The sequence below is a fragment of the Loxodonta africana genome, chromosome 8 (assembly GCF_030014295.1).
Source record: "Loxodonta africana isolate mLoxAfr1 chromosome 8, mLoxAfr1.hap2, whole genome shotgun sequence".
Lineage (NCBI taxonomy): Eukaryota > Metazoa > Chordata > Mammalia > Proboscidea > Elephantidae > Loxodonta > Loxodonta africana.
The window spans coordinates 62444392-62460628 of NC_087349.1; the positions used below are offsets into that span (position 1 = coordinate 62444392).

General features: G+C 37.7%; 1 protein-coding gene across 3 annotated transcripts in view; it reads right to left on the bottom strand.

The window, feature by feature from the left end:
* The window catches only part of CDK6 (cyclin dependent kinase 6), a 271790-nt gene that overhangs the window by 78260 nt on the left and 177293 nt on the right, over nucleotides 1-16237 (bottom strand). For all 3 annotated transcript variants that reach the window (XM_064289982.1, XM_064289981.1, XM_064289983.1), the window contains one exon: nucleotides 2268-2377. In XM_064289982.1, the coding sequence (XP_064146052.1) occupies nucleotides 2268-2377 (110 nt within the window). The remainder of the gene's footprint in view (nucleotides 1-2267; nucleotides 2378-16237) is intronic.

Here is a 16237-nt window from a genome sequence, read left to right on the forward strand (position 1 = left end):
AAAAAGGAAAGAGAGATTAGATTACAATTAGTTTCTCTGTTTAATTTTGACTAGGCTGAATTTAGTACACAGGTATGGATTATTGTCTTGGCAGATCTTTATTATCTTGTTTGGCTATTGCTTGTGATTTGAACATCAAACAAATGAATCACAGATTCTTAGACTCAAAGAGGCCCTGGAGATCATTTAGCCCATCCACTCATCCTATGAATGCTGCTAAAAAAAATCCAATGGTGGTCCAGCTTCTTCTTGGACATCCAATGAGAAGCATACATTATTTTCACAAGACCCCAATCTTCTTTTCAGATAATGTTCTCATGGTTAGTTTCCTCCCGCTTTGAGCAAAAAATTTTATTTCTGTCACTTCTGTATCCTCAGTCCCAGTTTTTCTTCAGTTCTTTCAGCTTGAGAAATGCTGAGTGTGTTCTTCCCTTTTAGTTTTCTAACTCCAGGTCTTTGCACATTTCATTATAATACTTTGTCTTCTCGAGCTGCCCTTCAAAATCTTCTGTTCAGCTCTTGCACTTCATCATTTCTTCCATTTGCTTTAGCTACTCTACGTTCAAGAGCAAATTTCAGTCTCTTCTTTACATCCATTTTGGCCTTTTCTTTTCTGTCTTTTAATGACCTTTTTCTTTCTTCATGTATGATGTCCTTGATGTCATCTCTCAACTTGTCTGGTCTTCAGTCACTAGTGTTCAATGCATCAATTCTATTCTTGATACGTCTCTAAATTCAGGTGGATATACTCAAGGTTGTACTTTGGCTCTTGTGGACTTGTTTTAATTTTCTTCACCTTCAATTTGAGCTTGGACTATAAAATCAGGAAAGGTGTCTGTCAGGGTTGTATCCTCTCACCCCACTTATTAAATCTGTGCACTGAGCAAATAATCCGAGAAGCTGGACTATATGAAGAAGAATGCAGCATCAGGTTTGGAAGAAGACTCATTAATAACCTGCAATACGCAGATGACACAATCTTGCTTGCTGAAATGAAGAGGATTTGAAGCACTTATTGATGAAGATCAAAGAATACAGCCTTCAGTATGGATTACACCTCAACATACAGAAAACAAAAACCCTCACAACTGTACCAATAAGCAATATCATGATAAATGGAGAAAAGATGGAACTCATGAAGGATTTTATTTTACTTGCATCCACAAATCAAAGCCCACAGAAGTCAAGAAATCAAATGAAGTATGGCACTGGGCAAATGTGCTGCAAAAGACCTCTTTCAAGTGTTGAAAAGCAAAGATGCCACCTTGAGGACTAAGGGTCACCTAACTCAAGCCATGGTATCTTCAATCGCCTCACATGCATGCGAAAGCTGGACAGTGAATAAAGAAGACAGAAGAAGAACTGATGCCTTTGAATTATGGTGTTGGGGAAGAATATCGAATATACCATGGACTGCCAAAAGAACGAACAAATCTGTCTTAGAAGAAGTACAGCCAGAATGTTTCTTAGAAGTGAGGATGGCAAGACCCTGTCTCACATACTTTGGACATGTTATCAGGAGGGAACAGTCCCTGGAGAAGGACATCACACTTGGTAAAGTAGAGGGTCAGGGAGAAAGAGGAAGATCCTAAATGAGATGAATTGATACGGTGGCTGTAACAATGGGCTCAAACACAGCAATGATTGTGAGGATGGTGCAGGACCCAGCAATGTTTTGTTCTGTTGTACATATGGACACTATGAGTTGGAACCTACTTGATGACACTTAACAACAATTGTCTTAGTTTGCCCTCTGTAGAGCCTCAAATACGTTTAATTTCTCCTCCACATGACAACATTAAAGTATTCTAAAACAGCACTGACATCTTTCTTCCCTATTCCTTGCCAACATAAACATTCTCTGTTCTTTGAACTATTCTCACCATCAAAATTTCCATGTATTTGGTCCTTCTGTTATGCACAAAGTCTGTATCTTGATATTCTTTCACTAAAAAGACCATAATATGCTGCATGTTCATCATGTCTTGTCATCACCAACAAAAACAATGTAAACTGTAAGAATAGCGAAATCTTCCTTCCCAAACACAGCTTTCAAGAGCTGAGAGCTAGAGTCATACAGAACTATACACAAAACTGTAACGATCGAGAAGGTAGTTCCAGGACAGGCTTGGAAGTAGTGGCCCAAATAGGTGGCTTTGGATATTATGACCCTACCTGAAACAGAACTGCTATGCCACCACATAAACTACTGAAGATCCCAAGCCTCTTGTCAAGGAAAACAGAGTGAAACAAAATGTATTTCTTACTTTCTACGAAACATTTCTGCAAATATGCAGCCAACACTCCAGAGATCCACAGGGGTGGCGTAGCTGGACTGAAGCAAGACTTCTGGAGCTCTGTACCACAGCGTGACGACCTGCAATGGCAAACAAACTGAGTGTTACTGAGGAAGACGGCTGTTTGTTTAAACTCTTCATCCTGGGTGGTTTAATGCCAAGATTCAGTTAGGAAAGGACTCTGATAAATCATATGGTGATCCTGAGGTAGAAGCAACAATAGGATTCATCACTGACCCAAACCAAAACCCACTGCCGTGGAGTTGATTCTGACTCATAGTGACCCTATTGTACAGAGTAGAACTGTCCCATAGGATTTCCAAGGCTGTAAATCTTTGTGGGAGCAAACTGCCACATCTTTCTCCCACGGAGTGGCTGGTGGATTGGAACCACTGATCTTCTGGTTAGCAGCTGAGCACTTTAACCACCGCACAACCAAAGCCTGATCATCACTCACAGGCTGGGAGATTATATCATCCCCATGACCTGGCTTCTACCTTAGATTCTGTCTTACTAGGATAGCAAAAATGATACCAGTTTTGAAAGAAAAGAAAGACTTAAAAAAAAAATCTTATTTTAAATAGTTAAAATAGTTTTAACTTTAGATAGTTAAACTATTATTTTTTCCCTAAGCTTAAAAACATAATACATGGAAAAGAAGTGACAGCAATGATTCCAGCTCAGTTCCCAAGGCAGCATCACTGGAAAATTAGAGGCTGATTCCAGTGCCTGGTGGATGGTGGCCCTGAAGCTTACAAAGCACCCAGGACAAGTCAAAATTGCTCTTATCATGAGACTGTGGGCAATTGAAATAAAGCCCCTTTCAATGTCGCCCTTTACAGAAAACAACTCAAAAATGGGAAAAGAACTTGAGAAAATTTGTAATGTGAAATTGTTTATACCTGTTGCTGTCGAGTTGATTCCAACTCATAGTGACCCTACAGGACAGAGTAGAAACTGCCCCACAGGGTTTCCAAAGAGCACCTGGTGGATTTAAACTGCCGACCTTTTGGTTAGCCGCTGTAGCTCTTAATCACGATGCCACCAGGGTTTCCCAAAATTGTTTATACTATGTGTAAAAAAGTCACTCAGAGAAAGGGATTCCAAAACGAGGGGACCCCTTTAATGTAGAACTGTGCATAATATGAGATGACACAAGCAAATGTGTAATTATTTCTGTTAGGTTAAGAGATCTGGAAAACATACCAACTGTTAAGGTTTTGGGTTTGTAAGAGCAATTAAGGGTCCAACTGCTTTTTTTGGGGGGGAAGAGAGCAGCTATTGCATGGATGCCTGAAACAAAGGTATATTCCTTATTGTCGGGTAAATTCAATACTGAAATCTATTACATAGAATTTTATATTATTCAGATCACTTTTATTCTTTCTTATTGTTTTGCCTAACTGTATTTCTGTTAACATCTATCTAAATTTCCTCACGTTCTGCTGTATGTATTTCGATGCTCCATTATTTGCTGCATAAAGATTGTGGTACCAAGTCTCCGAAAATGGCTGCCATCGTGTTCCTTCTCTTCTTGTACACGTACGCTGCTCCTCCCATCAAGGGATAGAGTCTAATTCACCTTCCCTCAAATCTGAGTTGGTCTTAGTGACTTGCTTGACTGATGGAATATGGTGGAAGTGATGTTCTGGGACTACCAAAGCTAGGTCAAAAGGAACCTTATAGCCTGGATCTTTCTGAATGCTTGCTCTTGAGATGCTTCCTTGTGGAATCCAGCCTTCATGCTGAGAAGCCCAACATCAGCTGCCAACCAAGTGAGTGACCCATCTTGGATATCTGAGGTCAATCGATCCCCCAGATAACTTCAGTCCCAGTGAACATTACACAAAGCAGAAGAACTGTCCAGCTGAATCCAGTCAACCCACAGGATTGTGGGTGACAATAAAATGGTAGTTTTAAATTTCAGGGTGGTTTTTTATATATATATATATATATATATATATATATATATATATATATATATAGTCCCTCTACAGGGTTCCAACTCGACGGCACTGGGGTACTGGGAGTTGGAAGTAACTCAACGGCAACTTTTTTTTTTTTAGTACAGGAATATCTAACTGGAACAAGATTCTTGACCTGTTAACCTGTTGCCGCTGAGTCGATTTCAACTCATAGCGACCCTATAGGACAGAGCAGAACTGCCCCATAGAGTTTTCAAGGAGCTGCTAGTGGATTCGAACTGTTGATCTTTTGGTTAGCAGCTGAGTTCTTAACCACTGTGCCACCAGGGCTCCAAGATTTTTGACAGGTATATCTATTTGTTCCTCCTTCCTCTTCATCTCACTTAACATGTTTTGCTTTGAATTAACACAAGGGGTGGAGTTTTGGTTAAGGGAGCTCTGGTTGCTGTCTAATGGAAAGATGCTGGTAATGTAACACAAATTAAAAAACAAACAAGCAAGCAAGCCTGCTATACCAAAACAACGTTACTCTGGTTATCATCTGGCTGCAATACATGTTTTCAGCGTCATCTGCCACAGCACTCCCATATCCTCACGCCCTAGTCACCCTTACTGTGCATCAGAATCATCCACAGGGCTTTTAGAATAACATAGGTGTCCGCGCCTTATGGAGCCCTGGTGGTGCCGTGGTTAAGAGCTACAGCTGCTAACCAAAAGTTCAGCAGTTCGAATGCACCAGTCGCTCCTTGGAAATCCTATGGGGCAGTTCTACTCTGTCCTATAGGGTCACTATGCGTGAGGATAGACTTGACGGCAACAGTTTTTTTTTTTTTTTTTTTTCGGGCCTTATCTCACCCTTAGTCAATTAGTCTCCATGGGTAATGGCCTTGGGAGTTTTTCCTTTTCTTTTGTTTCCTTTAAAAAAGAATTTTTTTTTTCTTCTTCACATAACCCTGACACTTGGCTAGGGTTGAGCATTACTGCATTATACAAACATATCCTACAGCTCTTGCCTCCATGTTGTTCACATTGTTCTCCTAGTTTGGGAAGCTCTTTTTTCCTCTCCATTATGTGGAAATACCACTTATCCTACAAGGCCCAGCTCTGATCCCATCACCTCCCTGAACCCACTGCTACTTGAAAATCATATCCTGTAACACCGTTCATAATATGGTTTGTTCCTGCAGGCATGGACATGGTGTGATCTGATCCATGGCTATGTCTATAAAATTCTCTCCTAATTTAAAATTCAGTTACCACTCAAAATGATAATAAATTTTTATCAAATGCTTTTTTAAAACATATTCTGATAATGACCATATGCTCTTTCTCCTGTATTCTATTAATGATATATTCATTTTTTAAAAAGTTTTTCATTACTTCAATAGATTTACTAATATTGCACCATTCTGTCTTCTTAGAATAAATCATTACTAATCATGGTGTATTTTTTTTTTTTTTAATCATGGTGTATTATTCTTTTAACACACTCTTGGATTCTATGTGCTAATGTTTATTCAGGATATTAATTTAGCCTAGCACAACACCAAACACACAACATAGGGGTTTAAAAATATCAAACTAAAGATTTTAAGGCAATCATTCCTATAAAGATAACTGGGCAAAATTCAATGAGTAGTCATTTCCAAAGAAGGTACTATTTTCACCAAGAAGAGGGTTGGACACCCTTGACTCTAGTTTTGGTTACATAATTTATTTCTGCTTTATCAATGTTTCTAGCTGGAGGAACATTTTCCTGCTTCTCTGACACACTGCAAACAAAGCTGCAGGTGCAAACTGTCCAGGAAGTTCCACTCCATTGATTTATAGACATACACAGGCATTGTCAGGGCGGACATTTATCTTCTCGTCCCAATTAGAAATAAACTCTAGTTTCATATGAGATGAAAAGTTTAATCTGAATATAGGATTATTTTAAACTGTTCTAAAAAGGCTATGATCTCTGAATGACTATATTTATTTTAAATACTTTAATCAGTGACACCTATTATGATCATCAAGTAAATGTCAGGTTGTACCTGACAGATTCGAGTTGCTACAAACTGCATTTATGACCATTCTTTCTTTTTTTTTTAACATCTTATGGATACTAATATGTACTAATACAGGGTTGTGGCACTTAATTTGTTGATGTTATCATTCTCATGCCACTTCCCAAAGACAAATAAAAATCAATTTATAAAGATACAGGTAATAAAAGGCAATAATAATTAAAACTGAAAAAAAAAAGAGGTATTTGATTTATGTCAGAATCAACTTAGGACGAAGTGGTCATAACGGGACCCTGTTGTAAGTTGGGGACTACCTGTACAGTCGAAATTATAACAAGAACAATATTGGTATGCTTAGGAAGTCCCCTCCTAATCCCTTTAAAATTTAGTTACCACTCAAAATGGTTCATAAATTTTTATCAAATGCTTTTTAAAATGTCTACTCCTAATGACCATATGATCTTTCTCCTGTATTTTATTAATGATATATTAATTACATCAATAGATTTACTAATATTGCACCATCCTTGTCTTAGCATAAATCATTCCTCATCATGGTGTATTATTCTTTTAATACACCCTTGGATGGTATGTGCTCATGTTTATTTAGGATATTAATTATTTATTATTAATAACATTATTATTATTCTATATTCTATACTTTTCTTTTTGAGGTTACTTTTTCGTGTTTTGGTATTAGAGATATGGAAGCTTTCCATCCTTTTCTATACTTTGGAATGGTATAAACAGCCTAAGAATAATCAGTCCCCTTCAAGGTTAAACAAACTCACTGGTAAAAAATATCTAGGTCTGGATCTTCTTTAGCTGTATATCTTTAATAGCCTTTTTAATTTCTTCTTGGTAATTGATCTATTTACGTTTCAACCTTTTTCTGAGCCAATACATCTTTTCAGCATTATCTCTCACAGTTCTCCCATATCCTGATGCCCCACCCCTCAACCACCCTTTTTGTTTTTTTGGTAGGAAAATCTTTATTCTAAATTTTAAAACGCATCAGCTTAAATTTGCACATAGTATTTTTAATAATTAATCTCATATCCTTCCTTGATTATAGTGGTTTTCCCTTTCCCAATGTATACTTTTGTTTTCTATTTATATTAGGTTTGTCAGGAGTTTAGCTATGTTGTTTATTTTAAAAACTGATATGAGTTTTATTTCCATTTGGGGAGGATTACTGTATTATTTTCTGCTTTGTTGATTTCTATTTTTATCTTTTAAAAAATTCCCCTCCTAGTTTCTTTGTTTTTGATTCTTCTTCTTTTTTTTTTTTGAGTTGAAGCTTGGCTTACTTATTTTCAATTTTAATTAATGAGAGAATATTTAGTGCTATTAATTGTCCTTTGAATGTTAAATTATCCACATTCACAGATTTTTAAATAAACTTTTTGTATATTTCTTCATCTTTTAAATAATATGTAATTTAATTTTTTCTTTAATCAAAGAGTAAACTATTTTGAAGAATAGCTTAGAAAAGTGTTTTAAAATTTCCATATGGTTAGGTTATTTTTGGCTTTCATTTGTTGGATTTCTAGTTTTATTACATCATAGCCAGAGAATGTAACCTAGACAATTTCTACCTGGCAGAATTTATTATGGTTTTCTTTATGATTACGTGCATAACTGGTTTGTGTTCCACGGGATGTAAGGGGAGAATGGGTATGACTGTTTATTTATCAAGTGTGTCGCACACAAATCCTTACTTATCTTTTTGTCTACTCTATTTGTCAAATTCTAAAGGAGAATTGAGTTTTTGTTTTCTTTCCCTCAGTATCTCCTTGTATTTATAAGAATTTCTGCCTCATACACGTTGGCCTTGTGTTTTTGGGAAATACAATTTATGATGTACAAAATTTATATCTATATAAAACTTTATATATATACAACTAAATTATATATAATTATTCCATAAGAGAGTGTGAACTGTATGAGACAAATTTCTAGTCAGTTCTTAAATAAAATAATCCTAACAAAGCCAAGTGCCTATGTGTAAAAATAATAAATCACTACCTTTTGCAATCAAATATAATGGAACAGCATTTCCTAATAGTTGTTCACTAGTTTATGTAGTATTGTCTCATATATCAAGAGAGCTTCCTCAGTCTTAACTTGCTAATTTACATGGCTATTCTACAGTTTCTGACCCAGAGATTTCCAATCCTAAAACTGTAATTTTAAATATCCCAAATAATGACAATTCCTATAATTTCATAGGATTTAAAATATCTACTACAACCAAGTTTGGTTCCAAGTTTATGAGAACAAAACATCATAAGTTTTCCTGATGGTAAAATATAAATTCCCTTTGCTGAGGAATTATTATACTTCTGTGCCTCGAAACTTCTGATGGAAGACTGACTAACTTAAAATCAGTTTAAGTCACAAGTTAAGCATAAATTTATTAATTTTTATTCTGAAAATTTTATAAATAATGGACAATACCGATAAAAATGTTTCAAGGTTTCAATGCATTAAGTAAGGAAAGTTCTCAACAATACAGTCAATTAATTTCTACTCCAGAATTCTTTAAGCTTAATAATTCTAAATATCCTTAAAGACAAAATATAATGGTATATTTAAATGTAAAAACATGTTGAGGGAAACAATGAATGCAATACATAAAGACCAACATTTAGAAATCTATGACAAAGGTGGCTTCTAATGATAACAACGCAGTTGTCTAGTACGGAAAGATAAACCAGGAACTATGGACAGAGTTTGGTCACTGCAGCCAGCTGGAACCAAAGAAAATACCATGTTTATTACAATCATTACATGTATTAATGGCCTCTAAAGGTGCTGAATGGATTTGGCAACAGGAGGGGGAGTGGGGTGGGGGAGTTCAAGGATAGTTATGCAAGTGGATGTACAGGCAGTTACCGGGCTATGAACGTCCAATGTACGTACACCTGTAGTTACAAAGAACCAACCCCGTAAAGCCTATAATATTAAAAATTCGAGGTACACAAAATGGTTCATAATAACAAATGGAGCTACTTTGCGACGAACATCAAAACATCATTATTATTATTACTGTATTGTTTTGTTAAAGATGTTTTGGTGTATCCGGAATTGTTTCTCTAATTTTTTTATGCTCAGAAAGGTACACTATATACCATATGCTAAGACAAACATTTGACTAACTGACGTTAGACATGAACTCTACCTAACTGTTACAACTTATGTATGAATTCGACTTAAAGACAGACTTAGGAACAGAACTCATCTGTAATTTGGGGACTGCCTGTATCTGATCTCTATTCACAACTTTTGGAAGCAATTCAGTAATATGGAGACAAGGCCAACTCTGGCTCAAAATACATGCTGGAGAAAACCTCCCTCACTGAATATTCAATTTAACAGTCTTTTATTCATGTACCCTTTCACCAAGATCCTGAAAAAAACTTTGTAGATATTATCTGACTCAACCTTATAATGTGGCTATATTCTTAAATATGAGAAAAGCATGTTATGACCACTGTGCCAGATAACTTCCTTTTACTTCTCTGGATGGTGTGTCCATCCTGCTCTCTGTCCTGGGAGGTAAACCTGTTTTTACCCCATGCCTCAGGCTTCTTATTGGGTTTGGTCAATGAGAAGCCCCAGCAGGAGTTCAGTAGGGGGCAGAAGAGTGAGGTCAGAGTCCTGAGTTCCTTGATTTCCTCCCAGCAAGGGTGCCTAGAGCTGGCTGTGCTGCCATTACAAAGTCACTGCACCTTTGGGCAGCCTAGTCCACATGATTCTTTCCCTCTGAATTACAGTAACTGCTCCCCCTTCCTCTTGCCTTCAAGCCTGGGAATGGTAACAGTTTGGCTGCAACTAAGACTCAAGTTACAGCACTATTCCCTACGAGTCCCCTAAACCCACATCTTTTTAAACTATGCCACCGTAAACAAACCCTCTTTAAATTTTCTTATTCTGAGTACGCTGTCTACTTGTACTTCCTGTTGGGACCCTAACAAATACACCCAATTTACTGATGAAGAAACTAGTGTGGGTGGCAACTCCTTGTCTATAAGCCTTAGTATCCTCATCTTTAAAAGAAGGCATCTGGACTACATGATCTGTAAGGTGTCCTCTGCTAGCATTCTATGAGTCTATGATGTTGTGGCACTGGTAATCAATATTTAAAAGTTATGCACTGTAATGCAAGAACTCTATCTTTGGATACCATTTCCTGTCCTTTGGTTTAGTGATTACTTATTACTATGAAGTGTGCCAGTGTGGTGATATTCTCCTCCTATGGCCCACCTCAACAACATCTCACATTTAGATCATGGTTTATAAGGAATATGGATGCAGGGATGGATTATCCAATAAGCAAGGTAAGCACGTGTCTAGGGCATCAACCAAATGGGGACACGAGTTGTCCAAAACAAACCCATAGATGCCAAGTAGAGAGGACACAAGGAAAAGTGAGCATCGCGGTGGAGGGGAACTGGTAGGGCTTTTTGTAGAAAATGTGGTATATAGTAAAAATCTTAGTATCTGCATCCACTAAAAATTTTATAGTCCATTTCATCTCATTTCACTAAAATGGCACGCCACTTTGATGTTCAATGGTTAAAATTATAGTCACATTTTAAAAGAAGTTACATCATGGATAGTTAAGACACACACACACATGTGTGTGTGTGTATATATATATACAACTCACATATCCCGTTCGAATGCATGAGTAAGCAGAGGAGGGGGCACCACAGATTATCAGTGTTTAGGGCTTTCACATGCCTTAATCTGGCCCTGTGTAAATGCAATCCCTGAAATACCTAGAAGTCTTTATTTTGTCAAAGTGAAAGCTTTCTGTGCTCTAATCTGTCTATTTACTTCATACCAATATAAAACTCTCTAATATATATGTTTTTTCCTACTGAAGACCAGTATGCTTTTGCAAATTGAAAACCAAATCTAGTGGTAATTTCAATTTATATATGTATGTGTATATGTGTGTATATACATGTATATATACACAAATAAAATACTAAATATATATATACACTATATATATATACACACACAAATATATACACAAATAAATATTTTGTATATATACGAAATAAAGGAAATAAGGGTCACAGAAACTGATACTTCTTAGATATAACCAATCATCTCATGAGATTTGTTTTTTTGGTTTGAAGACTTAGGGTCATAGACTGGCTGGACAACTCAGTTCATTGCCATAATATAGTTCATAAAACTTATATTCTATAACCTAGTCTGGTGAGTAGCATCTGAGGTCTAAAAAGCTTGTGAGCAGCCATCTAAGACACAACTACTGATCAGTACTGTCTAGAGCACAAGAGAAGAAAATTCAAAACTCAGAAACCAGTCTACAGGACCAATTGTCTACATGAACCATAGCCTCCTCTACCCTGAGGCCAGAAGAACTAGACAGTGCCCGGTTACATGGATCCTGATAGAAAGGAAGAAAAATGTGTAACTTTAAATTAAAAAATATTCGAACTTAACGGACCCACTGAGACAGGAGGAATCTCAAGACTATTACCCTGAGATATTCTTTAAGCCTTGAATCAAAATTGTTCCAAGTTACCTTTTAGCTAAATAGCTGGTTAGCTCATAAAGTAATGAATATTACCCTTGAGTATTGTGAACTCAAAAAAAAAAAGCAAACAAAAAAACCATCTATATGAAACCAAATGGTTAACAAATATACCAAAGCATAGATGGAAGGTTGGGGGGCTGTGAGACTAGGTCAATAGGAACAAAACAACTAGAATAGAAATAACAAGAATGTTGACACAAAGTGAAGAATGTAACCAATATCACTTAACAGTATGTGTAGAAATTGTTGAATAGGGGAGCCTGTTTTGCTCTGTACCTTTCCACTGAAAATACAGTAAAATATTATTAAAAAAAAAGCAAAAACTTCAAAACACAAACACTCACACACACACATACACACAAACCCTAGTGGTAATTTCACTGACTCTTCATAAAGTCTTAAAATTCAGCTCTTCAAAATTTTACATTTAAATTAGGAATATCATAAATAATCAGAATTCTGAATCTGTCAAGCATAGTCTTCTCAGTATAAGGCCAGTGAAATGGAAAACATTGAGTTAAACACTAATACAAGTTAACACACAAAGTACTTTGCAACAAGTAATTAATAGTAGAACCATCTCTAATTCTCTTATTTAAAATCTAAGAAGCCAGAAAGAGATGCTTTGACACATTACAAAAAATGACTGAGATTCATAGAAAAATTCTCCGAGCACTGACACCACGTCAATAACTCTGTCATCTTCTTTGCTCTGATGCCTTCCTTCCTCGCCAGCAGAAAGGCTGCCCTTCCTAGGATTCCAGCTGCTCTAGCTCACATGGGGTCACAGGCACCCATACTGATGCACTGGTTTTCCACCACCTGGCTATCACTTGTGTGGTTCTCTCTGTGGGATATTCTTTCCCTGAGTCTTTGCAGGTCCAGTTCCTACCCATCTTTCAAGGTCTGGCTCATACGATCACCTCCTCCATGAAACCTTTCCTGTTCTCCCAGTTGCAAGTGATGACTCCTCTGAGCTCTCATTGTACTTATGAACCGTTTGACCTTTTTAACTTTCCATTATAGTCATTTGATTCATTGTCCACAGCACACATTTAGTGTCTTACGCATGGAAAGTGCTCAGTAATTTTGGGATGATTGGACACAAGAATGCACCACAGGGAATGCCCAATGGCAGTGCTAAAAGTAGACAGAGGGCAACTCCCTAAACTGGAGAGTTTAAGAGTAATAATGTCCAAGAACAAATACCTTTGAGTGATCATTTGTCTTTATAAAAGGAACTGGACTTACAGATAGAGGTGTGGCTGAACCTGATTTGACTCAGACAAAGTGTAAGAAGACTCACAGTACAGCGGCACAGGGAAAATGAACAAGACAGCTATTTCCTTCAGGTAGACAAGAAGGATATCTTGAGGAACAGAGCCATTTGGGAGACAGGGACCCATGTGCTGTGTCTGGGGAGGGGTGATAATGACCCACTGAAGGATAAATGGAGGTGGAGTTCAGGGATCCAAGCTTCTGACTGTCTGTGATACCAGCAGCACTTTCCAGTTCTTCCTTAGTCTACCTAAAAAAAGGTCTTACTCCAGAAATAAAGCCTTTAAAGTTCTAAGTGAGCTTCAATTCAATTGATCATGTGTGTGTCCACTCTATGAGAAGCATCATGCTAGTCCCATCACAGATTAGAAAAGCAGGCAAGTCAAGTGAGTTGGCTGAAGGACGAGTAGGGGTCTGTGTCGTGATTTAAGTGCAGAATACTCGGGTCCTGTGTCCTTGTGGTCCTCCCACCTTTCTAGTGACTCTTTGCAATCTTTTCCTCCACCAACCCCTCAAATAACTGTTTCTTCTAAGGTTCCATTCTCGGGCAATTGCTTTTCCTAAATAATGCTCAACCCTTGAGGACCACTAATGTGGATGTCACCCAAATCTATACTGCATCCACAACTATGCAGAGTACCTGAACCACATATCCCACTGCCTCAGTCTTCCACAACTAAAAAAAAAAACTTTTTTTTTTTTTTTTTTACAGGTACCTCAAATTCTAAAGGCATGCACTGTCTTTTCTCTGAAACTTGTTTCTCCTCTTATATTCCCTCTCTCTGTAAGCATAATCACTACCTACCCAGGTTTCCTACTCATCCCCACTATCAATGAAATCACCAGACCCTGACAGTTCCATCACGAACATGTCCCCTCATGGACTGCCACAGGGCTACTTTTGGGGTTGTTTCCTATCAGTCTGCCTCCTTCTACTCTGTCCTTTCTATGCTGTCAAAATAGTCAATTTTTCTATACTTTAATTTGTGTTCACCATTCTCTTGCTTAAAATCCTTCATCCATTCGCCAGAGCTTTCAGGGTCTGGTTCAAGTCCAGCTTAACCCACAATGTCCTCATGACTTGACTCTCACCCTCTTTCTGGTTTTATCTCCTGCTCCTCCTTCACACAAAGCCTTTCCTTAACCCGCTCACGAGGCTCTGAGGTTCTTCAAACATGCATGCTCTGTCATGCCTAGTGGCCTTCTTCCCACACACTGAGACCTTCCCTTGGAATGCCCTCCTTACAACTCCATTCCTACCTCTTGTGAGCCATGCCCTGCTTAGTCCCTCCCCAATAACATGTGATCACAGTACTTATCACACTGTGTCCCATTCACTGTGTACTTAGTGCCTACAAGACCCAGAGCCAGCCCTTTGAGAGTAGAGACAATTTCTAAGTTGACTTTTTCTCTCTGTCACCTCAGAGAGTGCTGCATACAGCAGGCATAAAATAAATGTACATTCAAACAAAGATATGGGTCATCAGTAGAGAGCTGAATGGAGGCTTACGGGGTTGGAAGGTATAAACTAGGCAGGAAGGAGGGCAATTCTATCATATTATAAACTTGCAGATCATGGTCAGAGAATGTTCTGTCTGTCTCCATACCTGCACCAAGCATTCTGAGAGTTCACCAACACTATTATTGGTCAAACAAGTGACTTTTTAATAAAGTGTGAGGACTATTTTATTTTTGTAAAATGAAGTTTTAAAATGCCTTAAGGCCCAAGTTTTCCCTCAGGCTATATTGTTTAAATTTCGTCTTAAACTGGTGAAACTTAAAATAGTTACCACTTGCTAAATGTCTATTATGTTTCAAGTAACACACTCATTCTCTTTTTAGAAGTACAGTATAGTGTAGTTTTGATTTTGACACTAAACAATCACACACTTGATCTCTCTCTGCCTTCACCATAGAAACCAAGCAAATATTTGTAGACATTCCTTCAACCTTCACAGATAAGTATAGAAATGAAAATTATTCTGAACACAGGATATGGCAGGCTGCATAGCTCATCGTTTCCTCTTTAAAAGCTGTTTTAACTCTTAAGAAAATCTATATGCTTTGAGAGGCCATAGAAGTACTCAGGTTTTTAAGGGAATCTGAAAATTGATTTTTTGTTATGGAAACAGTGAGATGCCTTTGAGGCCTATGCCTTCTTTCTCTTGGGTTACTATGTTCGTTTTTGCAGAGTCTGCCTGTAAACCTACTATATGAAAACCCACTATATGAGTACCTGCAAATTATCTGGTTAGTGCAAGTAACGAGGGAAATGACAGCTTGCTGCTGGTGAGGTTCTTGCCGAGTTGATTCTGACTCACGGAGACCCCATGTGTGCAGAGTAGAACTGCTCCATAGGATTTTCAAGACTGTGGCCTTTCTGAAGTAGATTACGAGGCCTGTCTTCCAAGGCATGTGGGTGGGTTCAAGTCACCTAGCTTTCGGCTAGTAGTCGAGTGCTTAACCATGTGCACCACCCAGGGACTCCTGGCAGCTTTCTTTTTAAAATCTAAGTTCAGCCATGAACATTCCTGAACATCTTAAAATTCTGCGAGCATTGCCTTCCTTAATTGGGAAGGATTTGGAGATCCTAAGCTGAAAGGAGCTACCAAGGTAACTCCTTCTGCTTCTGCCTTATCTTCAGCTACAAATCTTCTTCTAGAAAGCTTCACAGAGATGCACTCAGCCATGGAAGATCAGCCATGCAATTTCTAAATACGCTGGCTGCTATAAAGGAAGTTAATGTTGATACAGGATTCTGGAGTCTTACTATATTTCTGCATTCAATGACTAAAAGCAGGAAATTAAGAAAAATATGCATCTTAAGATTAGGATATTTCACGATATTCATTTGGCAAGACTAAAAGCAGAAACAGAAAAGGGGAGAAGGGCACAACTGAGAGAAGGACTTGAAGCATGTTAAACAGGAGGGAATGCGTGTTAAACAGGAGGAGGTATTTTCTAACAATAAGAACTGTTAAATATCAGAATGGATTATAGATTGTGCTCTTGTCTTTTCCTTAAAAATTTAAACTTTGTATCCTAACTGGGGGCAAAAACGTAGGCTAGGGAAGAAGGGAAGACAACATTTGAAGAGCACACCAAAGATGTCAAGTACTGTGCTGAACTGACTCCATCTGCTAT